Source organism: Manacus vitellinus, unplaced genomic scaffold (genome assembly GCF_001715985.3).
Source record: "Manacus vitellinus isolate BGI_N305 unplaced genomic scaffold, ASM171598v3 scaffold_43_pilon, whole genome shotgun sequence".
NCBI classification, from domain to species: Eukaryota; Metazoa; Chordata; class Aves; order Passeriformes; family Pipridae; genus Manacus; species Manacus vitellinus.
In genome coordinates, this window is record NW_021940560.1 from 6,616,148 (window position 1) to 6,631,422 (window position 15,275).

Below are 15,275 nucleotides of genomic sequence, written 5' to 3' on the forward strand. Positions count from 1 at the left end.
ACTCTGCTGCCAAAGGGATGGAGGAGAACACATTGACAGTGTCCACTGTGGAACCACATAGCTGCCTGGGACTCCAGTTCATACTGGGCTTCCAGCATATCCCATATGGTGGAATGATTTTGCCTAGGCCACAGGAGTACACAGTCCCACTCCATCCCATACACCATGCATGTTCCTCCTGGACAGAGAGAGCCTGGAAAAATGAGACTGTGGAAAACCAGGGTATTTTCTGGACAGCCACCTCTAGAGTACACAACTGGCCCAAGCAGACTTTAATTATGTACTGTTTCTTCTTTGGATATTGTACTTATCCACATATGAAGGCTGTAGATTTTATTATTTTGGTAGAGGAAAAGTGATGAAAAAAACAGTAGAAATTACCTGAGAGTAAGTATTCTTTTAAAATAAGCCTCACAACCAATTTGTGCACATTGGTGTGATTTCATAAAACATGGCATTTATTCACTGCAAGTGTTTTTAAAGTTACCAAGTTAATTCTACTAGTTTCTTATTTTCTTTACCATTTTGCAGTTCAGTCTCTGCTCCCTGTATGGCAAGTGCACTGTAACACGAACTAACAGTGCTGCAGGAGGCTGGTGCTGCTGGCACTTCTTAAAGGCCTTCAGAACTGAAAAGGAGCCCTTAGCTGCCTTAATTACAGCAAAATTCCCACTTTAGGCAGAGATTAATGACTTTGCAGGTGGCAGAGCAATTCTAAGCAATTTTTCATGGATGTTGAAGCGGTTCCTGCTGGCAGGCACCGTGTGCCAGCAGCTGCCATTCGGGAATGGCTGTCAGCCATGGCACCGCTTGGCACATGTTACCTTCGACCATCCTGTGTTGCCAACAAGGAGCCAAGTGTCCAGACTGCAGCCTGACCCTCACCTGGCTTAATTTACACCCTTTTCGCCTGGGGTCAGTCCTTCAGCAGCTGGAGCTGCAGCGTCCGGAGTGTCTGGTCAGTGAGCAGCTGCCCCAGTGCTTCCTGCACACACTGGGAGGATTCCCTGGATCTGGGCTTCCTCAGCAGTGGAAGAAACTACCAGAGGAGTTTTAACTCCAGTTGCTCTAGCTGATTTCTTCTCTGGGAAACCAGTGCCCTGTGGAAGCTTCACAGCAGCTGAAGACCTTGCTGAGGCCGTCCAGAGCTGACACCTCCATACCTGTAGTTCTGGAGCCCCCAGCGTAGGAAGGATGTGGAACTGCTGAAGCAAGTCCAGAGGAGGGCCATGAAGTCGGTAAGAGTACTGGAGCACCTCCCTTACAGAGACAGGCTGAGAGAGTTGGTGCTGTGCAGCCTGGGGAAGGGAAGATTGGGTGGAGACCTCACAGCACATTCCAATATTTGAAGGGGGCCTAGTGAGAGGACAAGGAGTAATGGATATGAACTGAAAGAGGGGAAAATTTAGGTTAGATATTAAGAAGAAATTCTTTACTGGGAGGGTGGTGAGGCACTGGCATAGGTTACCGAGGGAGGTTGTGGTATCAAAGCCAGGCTGGATAAGGTTTGAGTAACCTGGTCTAGTGGGAGGTGTCCCTGCCCAGGGCAGGGAGGGTTGTGTCTAAATGGGCTTTAAGGTCCATTCCAACCCCCTAACGCTCTATGGCTATATGTTTCTATGGGACGCGTTCCTCTGGCACAGCCCTAAGCCCTGGGCAGCCCCGTTCTGTGTGCCAGCCCAGCAGCGGGCGGGGATCGAGTCGCTGTGCCCGGAGCTCCCGGAGCTCCCGGGCCGCCTCCTCACGGTCCCGCCCTCGGCCTTTGGCGCGAAAACGGCCTCGGTGGGCGGGGCCCTGAGGGACGGCGGCCGCCTATTGGGCGGCGCGGCGGCGCGCGCGGCCCACGTGGTGCGCGGCGTGGCGGGAACCGGGTCGGCGGGCCGGGCCGGCCGGGACAGGGTCGGTGTCGGCGGCAGGGATGGATCTGGCAGTGGCGGGCGGCCGGCGCCGGGGACCGGCGCAGCAGGCACCAGCAGCTCCGCGATGAGGTTGCCGAGAAGTGCCAGAAGTTATTCCTGGACTTCCTAGAGGAGTGAGTGCCGGGGGCCGGCCTGGGGCGGGCGGGCAGGCGAGCGGCGGCCGCAGGAGCCTCACGGAGGGGCCGCCATTTAGTGAGATCCTGCCGGGGCCTGGCGCCCCCGCCCCTCGGCCTTCAATTGGAAAAGCTCTCCTGTGGTCTGAGGAATGGCTCTGCCGGGAGGAGACTGCTTTGCCAGGGGTACAGGAAGGGAGCCGCGAGAGCTCTCTGAGAAGTATTTTGCACCAGGTCTAGTGGAAGGTGTCCCTGGCCTGGAACGAGATGGTCTTTGAAGTCCCTTCCAACCAAAACCGTTCTCTGATTCTTTGATTTCTTTGGTGCATTTGGTCCCTTTTAACAAAGTTTTGTGGCAGCCGTGTTGAAAACCCTTTCCACGGCTTGGGTATTACACATCTTGCTCCCTGCGTTTTGACTCCCGAGGAGCCTGTCCGTGTCAAATAAGGAAACCATTATAATCACCCTGAGGAAACAAAACCCTGTTTACTGGTGTAGAGTCATTGTTAAATATAAAATAAAACTCAGTGTGGCACTCGGGACAGCACTCTTGCTGCTTGAAATTCAAACCCGGTTCGTCCGTGCTGGGGTGTTGATAGAACAGATGCAGAAGGGAGTGGAAGAAGAAATGTCGTTGGAAAGGGCTTTGCAAGGGACTGTGGGATGCCTTAATGTGAGCCATCCTTTCCTTTGCCTTTGTCCTGAATTCAAAGTATTCAGTTGCTGCCCGGTGCATGACTGTGAGACTGTTTTCCTGAATCCCTTTCAGGTTCCAGAACAGTGATGGGGAGGTGAAGTACCTGCGTGATGCTGAAGAGCTGATCCGGCCAGAGCGGAACACGCTGATCGTCAGCTTTGCGGATTTGGAGCAGTTCAACCAGCAGCTGTCCACCACTATCCAGGAGGAATTTTACAGGTAAAGTGTAGAGGTCCTTTTTCAGGTAAAGCTGAGCCCTGCTGCAGTCTCAGGCTCATAATGCATCGCTTGTTATGTAAAAAATGAGAGGTTTGTCTTCTTTCTGCATCCTGAAAACACTTTGTTTTAACTGGCTCAAAACATTTCTCAGTGGATTCCTCTCTGGAAACCATAAGCTAACTAGGAAATGACATTTATTCTGGTGAAGAAGTAGATAGGAATACAGAATAAACTCTAAAATTTCATGCTCTGAAAATATTTTATTGAGTCAGTCACTTATTTTGAAGATCCGCTTCTTAATGTAAGGATAAAAGTGTCATAAAATGAGATTTTAAAAAGTCCATTATGAAGCCATAATGCAAATGACATTATTATGCAGTAATCCCACATTTAGCATATTTAGATTCACTTTTTTTGTGTTACGTGACATTAAAAGCCAGAACCTGGTAATCTGATACAAGCCTTTGCTGTAGTCTAAAGCAGAGAAGGCATTTTAATAGCTTTTGTAAAATTTGAACTGCTTTTCCATATTTCAGGGTTTATCCTTACCTCTGTCGAGCAACGAAGACTTTTGCCAGAGACCATGGAAATGTTCCTTCAAACAAGGACTTTTATGTTGCATTCCAAGACCTGCCTACCCGACACAAGTAAGATGATTAATAATTCCAGAAGCTTGTGCATTTTTACTACTGGGGAAAAACATGTCAAAGCACACTGAAAATGTTTTGGTTATATAGCATGAAATGAGCAGCTGACCAGAACAGTTGTGAAGAAGTTTCCTGACCTTGTGCAGGATATATTTTGAAAGAGTTTTTCATTTGTGAATAACAATCAGATACTTATATTCATTATATTCCACAAATATGGAGCTTCTCTAATTTAAATAATGTAACTTCTCTAATTTAAAAAAATTATTTAGTGTGTGTTGCTTTTGAAGTACCAGTAGTTTTGCATTGGTTTGACCATTAGCATTAATCTAAAAGTTTATGTAAAATCATAAAACGAGAATATATTTTAGTAACTTTGTTTCCTTTGTTACTGCACTTCTTTAGTCACAGGCTGAATGAAACTATGTTGTATCTTAGTATCTTGGGGCCTAGAATTGTCAGCTCAGTAATTTGATCCCCGTGAGTTTGTGTTTTGCCCAGAATTCGGGAGATGACCTCGGCAAAGATCGGCTCCCTGATGCGCATCAGTGGGCAGGTGGTTCGGACCCACCCGGTGCACCCGGAGCTGGTGAGTGGGACCTTCCTGTGCCTCGACTGCCAGACAGTCATCAAAGATGTGGAACAGCAGTTCAAATACACACAGCCCAGCATCTGCAGGAACCCAGTCTGTGCCAACAGAAGGAGGTTCCTGCTGGACACGAACAAATCAAGATTTGTTGATTTCCAGAAGGTACGAGGGTGAGGTTGGGGGTGATGACTAACGATGGTGTACCTGTGGTAGTTGGAAGGTGTTGTTTGTTCTGCTACAGTTAGCTTTGGTTTTGTGAGGAAAAGACCTCAAGAAAAGGCACTGGATTTTCTGGGGAAAGTTTCTTTCTGTCTATGGAAGGCTTATGTTTAAGCGTGGGAAATTATTTATAGTATCAAACCAATTTTGTTGTGTGACATTTATTGTCTAAGTGAATCACTGAAACCCCACATACTCAAACCATCATTAGTCTCATACTGCTGGTACATCAGTGTAGTTGTTCTATACCAGTATAAAAAGAGGTACCTTCTAGTATCTGCAATGTTTTTTCTTCCACACTGATTTACTCTCCCGAATCCTCCGCACTTTGTGGCCTGCAGCAATATTTTATGCCAGCTATGTTACCTGAAGTTTTCAAGCTGGTTTTCAGAACTGTCACTGTGGCCCCTGTACATCCTCTGAAGTGTCTCCAAGACTCCTTAGACGCTGATTAGTGAAGAGATTTTTGGTTGTTTGTCTTATTGCAAGAGGAGCTTCGCGGTTGGCACGGATGGCAGCAGTCGGATGCTACTGACTATTTACTAGCACAGCTTTTGGAACAGTTTGAGCTCTGGTGACATTTGCTGAGTGTTTATCCCCCCTCCGTGCCCAGGTCCGCATCCAGGAGACGCAGGGGGAGCTGCCACGGGGCAGCATTCCCCGGAGCGTGGAGGTGATCCTGCGCGCGGAGGCCGTGGAGTCCGCCCAGGCGGGTGACAAGTGTGACTTCACCGGCTCGCTCATCGTCGTGCCTGATGTGTCCCAGCTCTCCACACCAGGTTTGTTGCTCCTGCTCACGACCTCAGTGAGGTGTCCTTCACGCTTGTCCCGGTCCCTGCCGCCCTGACTCCCGCTCTCCCGGCAGGGCTGCGCGCGGAAACCGGCTCCCGGCTGACGGGGACAGAGGGATATGAAACCGAAGGCATCCGAGGGCTGCGCGCCCTGGGAGTCCGGGAGCTCTCCTATAAGCTGGTCTTCCTGGCTTGTTATGTTGCACCAACAAATCCACGGGTGAGTCTGGAAAGAGAAGAGATTTAAAGGTGTTCCTGATTTCTGCTCTCTGTGGTTTTCCCCTCAAATTAGGGAGCGGGAATGGGTAAAGTTATAAATATGTATGTGTGCCACCTTGCTGTGTGCATTTGACTGTCTGTAAGTTCTGATTGAATTTGTTTAGCAAGGTTCTCGTCTTCAGATGTGATTATTTGCCAGTGTTATCTGTTTATTCTAAAGAGTTGACTGGTCCATCCATTTCCATTCAGCTTTCAGCCATTTCTGCAGCATTTCCTTTTCTTCCAGGAAATCCTATTTCTTCTTATTCCCTCTGGTTTATCACATAGCATCTTGGGATGTTACTGCAACATAAGTAATACTGGGTTTTGGCATGTTGAGGTATTGTAATCTGTCACTCTGCTAGGAGCTTCACTGTCACACAGGATAAAAATACCATGTTATTTTCTGGGAGTAGAAGTTTCTGACCCCACTTCAGAGTAACAAAAGACCTTGTTAAGTACAAGTTAATGAAGAATGCTTACAAAGGCAAATTTACCCAAAGGAAGCCATACTGGTTTACTCTTCTTTTAATCTCTATATAAGCATCTCATCTGGGGTTTTTCTTAGTAACTGAAGTTACACCATTGATTTTGCCTGTTAAGAAATTGTCTATTGGATTTTAAAGGTATAAGATGATGAACTTCCTTAGCCTAAGGGCAGCTTTTCTGAAGTTCCTCCCATCCTGCTTTCAGTGAGTTTTTGTAACCTGTCTGCAATGCTCACATTCATTAGTGACCATGTTATCCCTTCTGTTACTGTTTTATTTCCTTTGTTTAGTTCGGTGGAAAAGAGCTCAGAGATGAAGAACAGACTGCAGAGAGCATTAAAAACCAGATGTCTGTGAAAGAGTGGGAGAAGGTTTTTGAGATGAGCCAAGATAAGAACCTTTACCATAATCTGTGCACCAGCCTCTTCCCCACTATCCATGGTAAGAACCCAGTTGAAGATTTCCCTTGTGTAAATATTAATTCCTTTTGCTCTCTGTGTGGTGCCATTTTGGGGAAGGTTGGAAGCCCTGTTCTAACTGGCACAAACTCTGCCCTGCAGCACTGGTTGTGCTGGAAAAAGAGAATCTATTTCCTGAGTGCTTGCTGTGTTTAATCATTAAGACCTGCAAGACTAGTGAAATGGGTTGGGTTTGCTATTGGGTGTTGTACTACAGAACCTTACAGCTGACAGTTGGATCTATTTTAAATAATTTTTTTATTATTATTATTATTATTTTTAAATAGGAAGAATGTGGTGTTTTCCTTGGATTTTTAGTTGAGTGTCTTTTCTGTGGCAGGTAACGACGAAGTGAAACGTGGGGTCCTGCTGATGCTTTTTGGAGGAGTTCCTAAAACCACATCAGAAGGCACTTCACTGCGTGGGGACATCAATGTTTGTGTTGTTGGTGATCCAAGTACAGCCAAGAGTCAATTTCTAAAGTAAGCATCTCATTAAAACTCAGTATTTAAATATTGTCCAGTGTGACTGGAGCTACAAATGTGTGACAAACATGTCCCATGCTTTTTTCTGTGTTAAACAGGAAAGGGAAGTAAAATATTTAAAAATATTTTCCAGGGATTGTTTAAATGTGATTGAAGTATTTGAACAGGGCTGGAGCAAACTCACCAAGCCCCTGTGGTATTAAAGAATAGACTGAGACTTTTTTTGTTCTTTACTTACGGAAGTACAAATTTCCAAATATTTTCAAAAAGGCATTGAATATTAAAAATACAAATTTATTGCACGTTTTAAAATGTCAGAGATAAGTGAAACACTGGGTGGGGGGGTGTTATTCCTTCTTTCCACAGGCATGTGGATGAGTTCAGTCCCCGTGCCGTTTACACCAGTGGCAAAGCCTCCAGCGCCGCGGGTCTGACGGCGGCTGTCGTGAAGGATGAGGAGTCCCATGAGTTTGTCATCGAAGCTGGAGCCCTGATGCTGGCGGACAACGTGAGTTCCTGCATCCCTGGAATGCTTTTCATTAATGGCAAAGAGCCCCTGGTTGTGTTAATGGAGCTTTTTTTTTTCCAAGAGTGATTGAATTTGGGTCACTTGTTATTTTTCATTCCTGCCCCGCAGGGGGTTTGCTGCATTGATGAGTTCGACAAGATGGACGTGCGGGACCAGGTGGCCATCCATGAGGCAATGGAGCAGCAGACAATATCCATCACCAAAGCAGGAGTGAAGGTAGCTTACACTAGTCCTCTGTGTAGTCTGTAGGATCCCCTGACTGTTTGTTAGAGGTGCTGACCCTGTCAGATTTTGATACCAGCCCTGCAGCTGCCTCGCTGTGGCAGCACAGAGATCACTTGCTGCAGAGTTCTTGTGCCACGTACCCAGAAAAGATCAGAAATGTTACTGAAAGGAAAAAAGGTAGTAGTGGACAGGAAACAGAAAATGGGAACATTCTTGAAGTAGCCCAAAAACGTTGTAGATTTATGTGTGTTTGTAGAAGTAAAGTGTGTGTTTGCACTGCTAAAAACGGGGTGTTGTGGAAAGCAGTTTTAAGGGCTTATTCTGGTATTGTTGGCAAGAGTGTGACAATGTTACAATATTGATTCTTCAAACTGTGTCTTGGGGCAGAGACCTGGTGAGAAAGGACTGGTTAAGAGTTTGGCTACTTCTGAGGAGTGATTGTTATAACACCTCTATTGAAACTCCTAAACATCTAAAACATGTTATGCTGACCCATTTGGATTGCAATGAGTTAGTTTAGGAAGTGATCACAGATACCATTCTCTCTTCAATTTATTTCTCCCCATTTCCAGGCCACCCTGAATGCCAGGACTTCCATTTTGGCTGCAGCAAACCCGGTTGGTGGGCGCTACGACAGATCCAAGTCCCTGAAACAGAATATAAACCTCTCAGCTCCCATCATGTCTCGCTTTGATCTCTTCTTCATCCTCGTGGATGAATGTAATGAGGTAATTTTAAGGAATTGAAGATTAAATTGTGTCAGAAAAGATCTCTTGGAGGTCTCTGGTCTGACCTCGCGCTCGAGCAGATTATTGGGAACAGGTTGCCAAGACCTTGACCTGGTGAGTTTTGAGTATTTCCAGGGATGGAGATTCTACAGTTCTCAAGTGTTCAAAAAATAATAACTTTTATATCTAATCAGAACTTCTCATGGTTCAGTTTGTGTTGGTTGCCTCTTTTCTATGAGTTATTTGGCTCCATCACTTCTATACTGACTGGCCAATGAGGCAGTTGCTTTCTTTTCAAGTTGAACAGACCCAGCTCTTTCGGCCCCTCCCACATCACATACTCCTGCCCTCTGACCATCTTGGTGGTCCTCTGCAATTTTAGGTGAAGCAGATCTCATAAGAGCACCTTGCTTCTGCTTCTCTGCTCTGCAGCTGAAAGCTGGCAGTACCAATGTGGACACTGCCTTTTCACCATGTAGAGGTTTGACCTGCAAACTTACCACCATTAGTCATTTTTACAAATGGCTGGTCACTAAGGCTGAGGCTGCTACCACCTGTCTTTGTGGCATTTGCCTTGGGAACGCAGGAGATCCAGAGATTAATGTTTGTTCAGTGCTGCTCTTGCCACTGCTCTGCTCAGAGTGATTATCTAATTGGGAAGGGACTGGTGAGAGAGACAGAGCAGGCTGAAAAGGAAGAAAGCAGTTCCCACGCTGCAAAGTGCTGCTTTCTGCCTGTTCTGTGCCTGACTTGTAACCCAGGAGAGTTCCAAGAGGCTATAAATCCTAAAACTGCCTTTTATCCCCGCTCTGCTGTGTTTCCTTGTATTGAAAAATGCCGGGGCTTTCTCTTGGACCTTCTGGCAGACAGTTTGGCTTCTGGAAAGACTAGCTCTGCCATGGGATTGCAAGTGAGGGAGGGGAGTGGGAAGGAAGACTCTAACTGTTGTTTTGCTGTTTGGCTGATGGTGTGAGAGTGATCTGACAGAGCCCCAATGTCCCAGGTTACGGATTACGCCATTGCCCGGCGCATCGTGGATCTGCATTCCAGAGTGGAAGAGTCTGTGGATCGTGTCTATTCCTTGGATGATATCAGAAGGTATCTGCTGTTTGCCAGGCAGTTCAAACCAAAGGTAATTCCACTTTTCCTGTGCAACTTGTTCTGTCTGAGGAGGTCCCAAGGAACAGTCACTCTGCTGTGTGCTCATTTCCAGCAAACACAAAGACACTTAGTGTGGTGTCCTCTCAAAGAAATAGCTATAAACTCACTTATTACCTGGAAAAAGAGCATATTTTGGAGCCATGTACTCTTTTGAGCTCTGAAAATCATCCAACTCAGCTGAGACTGTTGTAATCACTAGTCTTAACTGCTTTGGTGGCAGCTCCTAACCTTTGTCTAGAATGAGGAGTCATTTTATAGCTTTCTCGTACCTCAAGGGCATGGGTTATTCAGCATGACTGAAGCAGAGATTTTTGTATTTTATTGACTTATTGCTTGATCAGCTTGTTTGCCTTTATTTTAAAAGGGTATTGTTCCTTGGTATTTCTTTGCTTGCTTTTTGGTAAAATACAGAACATGGGAAACTGCTCTAAGTACAGGTATTTTGGTAGTAGCAGCTTGGATGAGCTGAGTGTCAGATTTTTCAGAAGTCTGTAAACAGAGAACAATCTGGTATGGACAGACATGAACTATGCCCAGAAGCAAGTCAGCGGAGCAGAAAAATAGAAAATATCAACAAACCTGCTGCAAAATGATTAATGCAGCTATGTACTTATTGTAATATCATTACTATTGGTGAATATAATCATTATTACAGTATGATTTTAACATAATATGATTGTTGCATTTATGTACAGTATGTGTATAGCATAGAGTATTTCAGAGAAAAGCAGCAGCAAGTACAGGAAAGTCTGAGAATTGCCAATCTAATGCAAGAAGAGTAAACTTTTAACAACCTGAACATGCAAACTGTCCCAAAGATATCCAAGGAGTCTGAGGAGTTCATAGTGGAGCAGTACAAGCGGCTGCGGCAGCGCGACGGCGCGGGGGTGACCAAGTCGTCCTGGAGGATCACGGTGCGGCAGCTGGAGAGCATGATCCGGCTGTCCGAGGCCATGGCCCGCATGCACTGCTGTGACGAGGTGCCAGGGCTGGGGGGGGCTTGCTATGAGTGGGTGGGAGCTCTGGCTTTGCTGTTTGACTCTGAGACTGGGTGAGGAGGAGAGCTTGGGTAATGTTTTCGCTTGTGGTCGCACTCAGTCTGAATTTGTGTGCCAGAAACACTGGGTTTAAGGTGTGTCTTTTAAAGCTGAGTTCAGCTGATTCAAACTGAGAACATGCATGTTTTTGCATTACAGTTGTGTCAGCACTCTCAGCCTGTTATCTGTCAAATCGTGACAAAGGGGAAGAACTATCATCTACTGCTACCAGTCATGACTGTTGGTAGTGTCTTTCCTGATCTTTCATAGTTTGTAATCTCTCAGCTCTCTTCCATCTGCAATCTAAAAAGACAAAGTTCATCAAAGTATCTGAACCTCCCCAAGAGTCCCATATATGTGATCTGAGCTCCTGCTCACATCAACCAGTGCTGCAGTGCATGATGTGTTCTGGCTGTTACTACTGCCCATCCTAGTCCCTGCTTTAAAACCCAGCAGGCCTTTTGAAATGTCGATTAGGGGTTATGTGACACATGCAGTGATGGAACCTTGCTCACTGGCTGTGTAAGAAGGACACCCATTGGGTTCTTTTAAATTAAATTCAGCTCATAAAGAAACAGATAGCTTTTAGTTTATGGCTCAGCTAGAGAGGATTTTTCCAGTTTTTGCTTTTCAGTTCTGGAGGAGAGTCTCATTAGGCCCATTTCTTTCATGTTTATTGCTCTACTGATTTTTCTTCTGACTGTTCTTGGCTTAAATAAATTTTTTATTGACTCCACATGATCACTAAATCCTGAAAGATTAATCGGGCAGCTTTTTACCTCCATAACCTTGAGTGACCTCAGTGTGCTTGTAGTGAGATACAATTTAACTTGCAGAGTCTTTACTGCTGAGAATTAATCAGGTGAGATGGGTAGAAAAGCCCTGTGTCAGAGTCACAGATGAGTTTCTGGAGCTGTTGAGAAACCAAAAGAGCCTGTTGAATACATGTTAACCTATTTAATACATATGTTTTCAAATCTTCCTCAGGTTCACCCAAAACATGTGAAGGAAGCTTTCAGGCTTTTAAATAAGTCCATCATTAGAGTTGAGACTCCCGATGTCAATTTAGACCAAGATGACGAGCAACAAGTGGAGGATCAAGAGGACCAAGATGGGGTCAATGGTAAATTACTTACAGGGAATTTTTTCAAAGGGGAAAGTCCTTCCAGCCTTTACAGATTCCCTTTTTGAGCACATACTTCTCTTTCGTTTCTCACCCATTCCTCGTCTAATGAGGTCTAGAAATCTGGATTCCTGTTCTTAACTCTCTTGCTTCTTCAGCCTTCTTCACCACCTCACCTGGTTGGTCAGTGCAACATTTTTCAGTGGCTCAGAGTATTAAATAGGTAAAAGATGTTTCAGCTTTAAACCTGGGCATGTGTCCAAACAGGTGAGGCAGAAGCTCCAGCTGGGGTCAATGGCCTCGTGAATGGGGTCAATGGCCATCCTGAGGATGGGAACAAGGATGCTGCACCCAAAGCTTCTCTTAGACTGGGCTTCTCTGAGTACAAACGGATTTCCAATCTCCTGGTGCTGCACCTCAGGAAAGCAGAGGAAGGTAAGGATTTGCTTATTGAAATGACAGCTGGCCCTGAGCTCAGGGGGTGATTGTTACTGCATCTCATGCTGTTCCATGTGGGATTTTCACTCCTGTTGAGCCAACAAATGTGTCAGGTCTGGTGTGGACCTGTGCTCATGTGAGAGTATGACATCTGGTGATACAAATATGATTTCTTGGAGTTTTTACCTCTGTTATTTTAGTCATTTGTCAAAACCCATTAAGTTGAGAAGCATGTCAACGGAGCAGACCCAGAAAAGAACTTGCAACTGAAGGCTGATGTGATTTGGAAGCCACTTGGGTGCATAGAACTGAAAGCTTCAATTCTCAGTCTAATTATGGCCTAGTAAACCATGACACAACAGCTTCCCATGCAAAACATGATGCTTTAAGGATCAGAATAAAGTCTGATGTTGCTTAAACATGTTAAAGCGTGTTTCTCTGTTAACATTTTAAATGTTAACATAAAAATCCTTTTCTCCTATGGTTTAAATGGTATCTTACTGCTGCTGAGTTTATGCAAACTGTTTTCTTTGCAGAAGAGGACGATTCATCATTAAAGAAAAGTGAACTTATTAATTGGTATCTAAAGGAAATTGAATCTGAAATTGATTCTGAAGAAGAACTAATAAATAAAAAGAAGATCATAGAGAGAGTCATCCACCGACTCACACATTATGTAAGTATAGACATGTGTGGGTAGTGAAAAGGGGTTGTAACTTACACAGGGCAACGTTTTGTGTTCAATAGAATACATTCCTAATTGGAGAAACCTGGTTTGTGTTTCCATGTCACAGGCTGATGCAGTGTAGATGCCTTCTTTACTTAACAGCTGTTGCAATAATTATAAAAAAACACTGAAATAAACTGGAGATGTGTATAATTAAAAGTCCAAAGTGCCATATTATGTCCCTACAGAAGTGTGATATTTGTCTGTGTTTCTATAGTATTAGCTATGCATTAGGATACAGAAGTACAAGTAACACTTTCTTCAATGGATAGCCTTAAGTCGGGGGATATTGGGGTATTTTGGAGGAAAAAGTATGAAAATATAAACTCCTTTTCACTTTAAAGGAGCAAACCCACTAGACTGGAAAACACTAGCTAAAAAGTTCCCAGAAAGCATACAACATATGAGATTTCAACATAAAAGAAATTTCCACTGAATGTAATTGTTAAGACCAAGAATCTGTTAGAGGGAGTTCACAATTAAAAGGGTTAAGTAGTTAATAAAAGGGTTAAGTAGTTAATAAGAGGTGCTACCAGGATAAAAAAGAGGTGCCTTTCAAAAACTACAGACCAACCTCTCTGCCCTTGTTTTAATACAAATCTTTGTCTGTTGCAGGACCACATTCTGATAGAACTGTCCCAGTCTGGACTGAGAGGATCCAAAGAAGAGGAGACTTTTGATGAAGATCCATACCTGGTTGTCAACCCAAACTATCTACTGGAAGACTGAGGGCTGGGAGCTGCATTGGAGAGCTGACTGGTTACAAGCTGGAAAATGCATTCTTTTCTTGCAGGGGTTGCTGTACAGCAAACTCCTTAAATTCCCATGGATGTGCCAGTGTGTGGTCGGTAATATGGGATTGCTCATTCACACTGAGCATACCTGGAAAGTTTTTAAATTTATATATTAGTTCCATTATTAATTCTCAATTTTAGTGCCATCATCTGGATGCAGAAGAGAATCACCCAGTGGCTTTTTTTATCATCAAGCTATTTAGGTGCTTCTGTTTTAAATGAGAGGAATTTTGCATAGTTCTTCTGTTGCATTTAGTAGATTTTTTTATGGTATATGTTTTTATTGTTTTTCTTATTAACATAAATAAAAGCTCATCCACTGGGAGTGGATTGCTGTTACTCACATGTGGGATTGCTGTTTTTCTATGCCTGTGCTTTGAGGCTGAACAAGTAGCAATCTAAATGTTTAATGTCTTAAGAAAGATTAAATTTCCTGGATGACAGATGCTGCTTTTTAAGAAGTTTTTTTTAACTTCCAGTAATGGATAGTGAGAAACTGATTGCTTCTCTTTCTTTTTAGATGGACTAAAGATGTGCATGTTCCTGTTGCTTATGTAAAGTAGAAAATTGAAAATAACCAAGCCCAATGCAAGGTTTTAAGTCAGGAGGGCAGAAACCCCCATCTTAAATGTCTTGACCTGTAAGTTGAAAACTGCCACCATTTGTGAGGGATTTTTAAGACTATATTTGTAAACCTGGTTTTAGGTGTTTTTATAAGAAAACTTCACTTAAATTTCTGCTGTTCTCGGTTTTTTACTGTAAACTATGGGATTATTAAATAATCTATTAAGAATTAAAACTACCTGAATATTTGTCTTGTCAACTTGATACCAGCAGCTAAGAAAATTTGTAATAGCATGAAAGATACCAAAGCTATATATTTTAATTAGAAATAGTGTGAAATAACTGTCTCTGAAGCAGATTTAGAAATGGAGGTGGTCTGTAAGGCAGGCAAGTTTTTCCTTTTAGTCTCTCCCAGCTCTGAGGAGATATGCCTTGGTCTAACTAAGCATGTCATTAAAGATAACAGTTATATTTAAGGAATGGACAGTATCATAAATATTTGTCACCACCAACAACACTGTCACATCACTGGGCCCTGACTCCAACTGCAGGAATTTCTCTCCACTGATTTCTTTCATAAACCACGTTTAGGCAAATGCTACATTTCATTCAGCATTGCCACCCACCTGCAACAACAGTTTCATGCTATTCTATATTGTTCCTTTACTTTCAAAATAAGGTCAGGAAGATGTCTGTCCTTGTTATGTGTTTCCCTCTCCCCTCCTCTCAGCCTTTGTTTGATAATAAATATTGTTCATGTGGGAGAAAGTATTTTTTCTGCTTCTCTTTCCCCAGTTCTGTAGCCTGGGAAGGGTGTTCTCTCTCTGAGTTCTGAGGAATAAGCACCAGGTGGTGCTGTAAAGTTGCTGTTCAAACTTGTCATTCAAACACTGAGGTGGAGGGAAGAAGGTTGGTAGCTCTTCAGAACAGTAAGCACGAGGTTACAGCTCTTCAGGGCTTCCTGGGGAAAAAATGATCTGGGAATCAAACAGAGTCAAAGTACAGAAATTACAATCCCTGTGTAAGACTGGCTATTTGAGTAACAGCAAATGTTGAGAGATATTTT

At 43.9% G+C, this 15,275-nt stretch overlaps 1 protein-coding gene across 1 annotated transcript; it reads left to right on the top strand.

The window, feature by feature from the left end:
* The first annotated feature begins 1,918 nt into the window (after nt 1–1,918).
* On the top strand, nt 1,919–14,444 carry MCM6 (minichromosome maintenance complex component 6). Its single transcript, XM_018078925.2, is given in 18 exon segments — nt 1,919–1,936; nt 1,938–2,032; nt 2,802–2,948; nt 3,485–3,595; nt 4,097–4,346; nt 5,017–5,182; nt 5,269–5,414; nt 6,231–6,381; nt 6,739–6,880; nt 7,250–7,391; nt 7,521–7,628; nt 8,210–8,365; nt 9,369–9,497; nt 10,345–10,506; nt 11,551–11,686; nt 11,954–12,121; nt 12,661–12,800; nt 13,467–14,444. Coding segments are annotated over 18 exon segments (2,481 nt in total). The 3' UTR covers nt 13,581–14,444.
* Nucleotides 14,445–15,275: the final 831 nt, after the last annotated feature.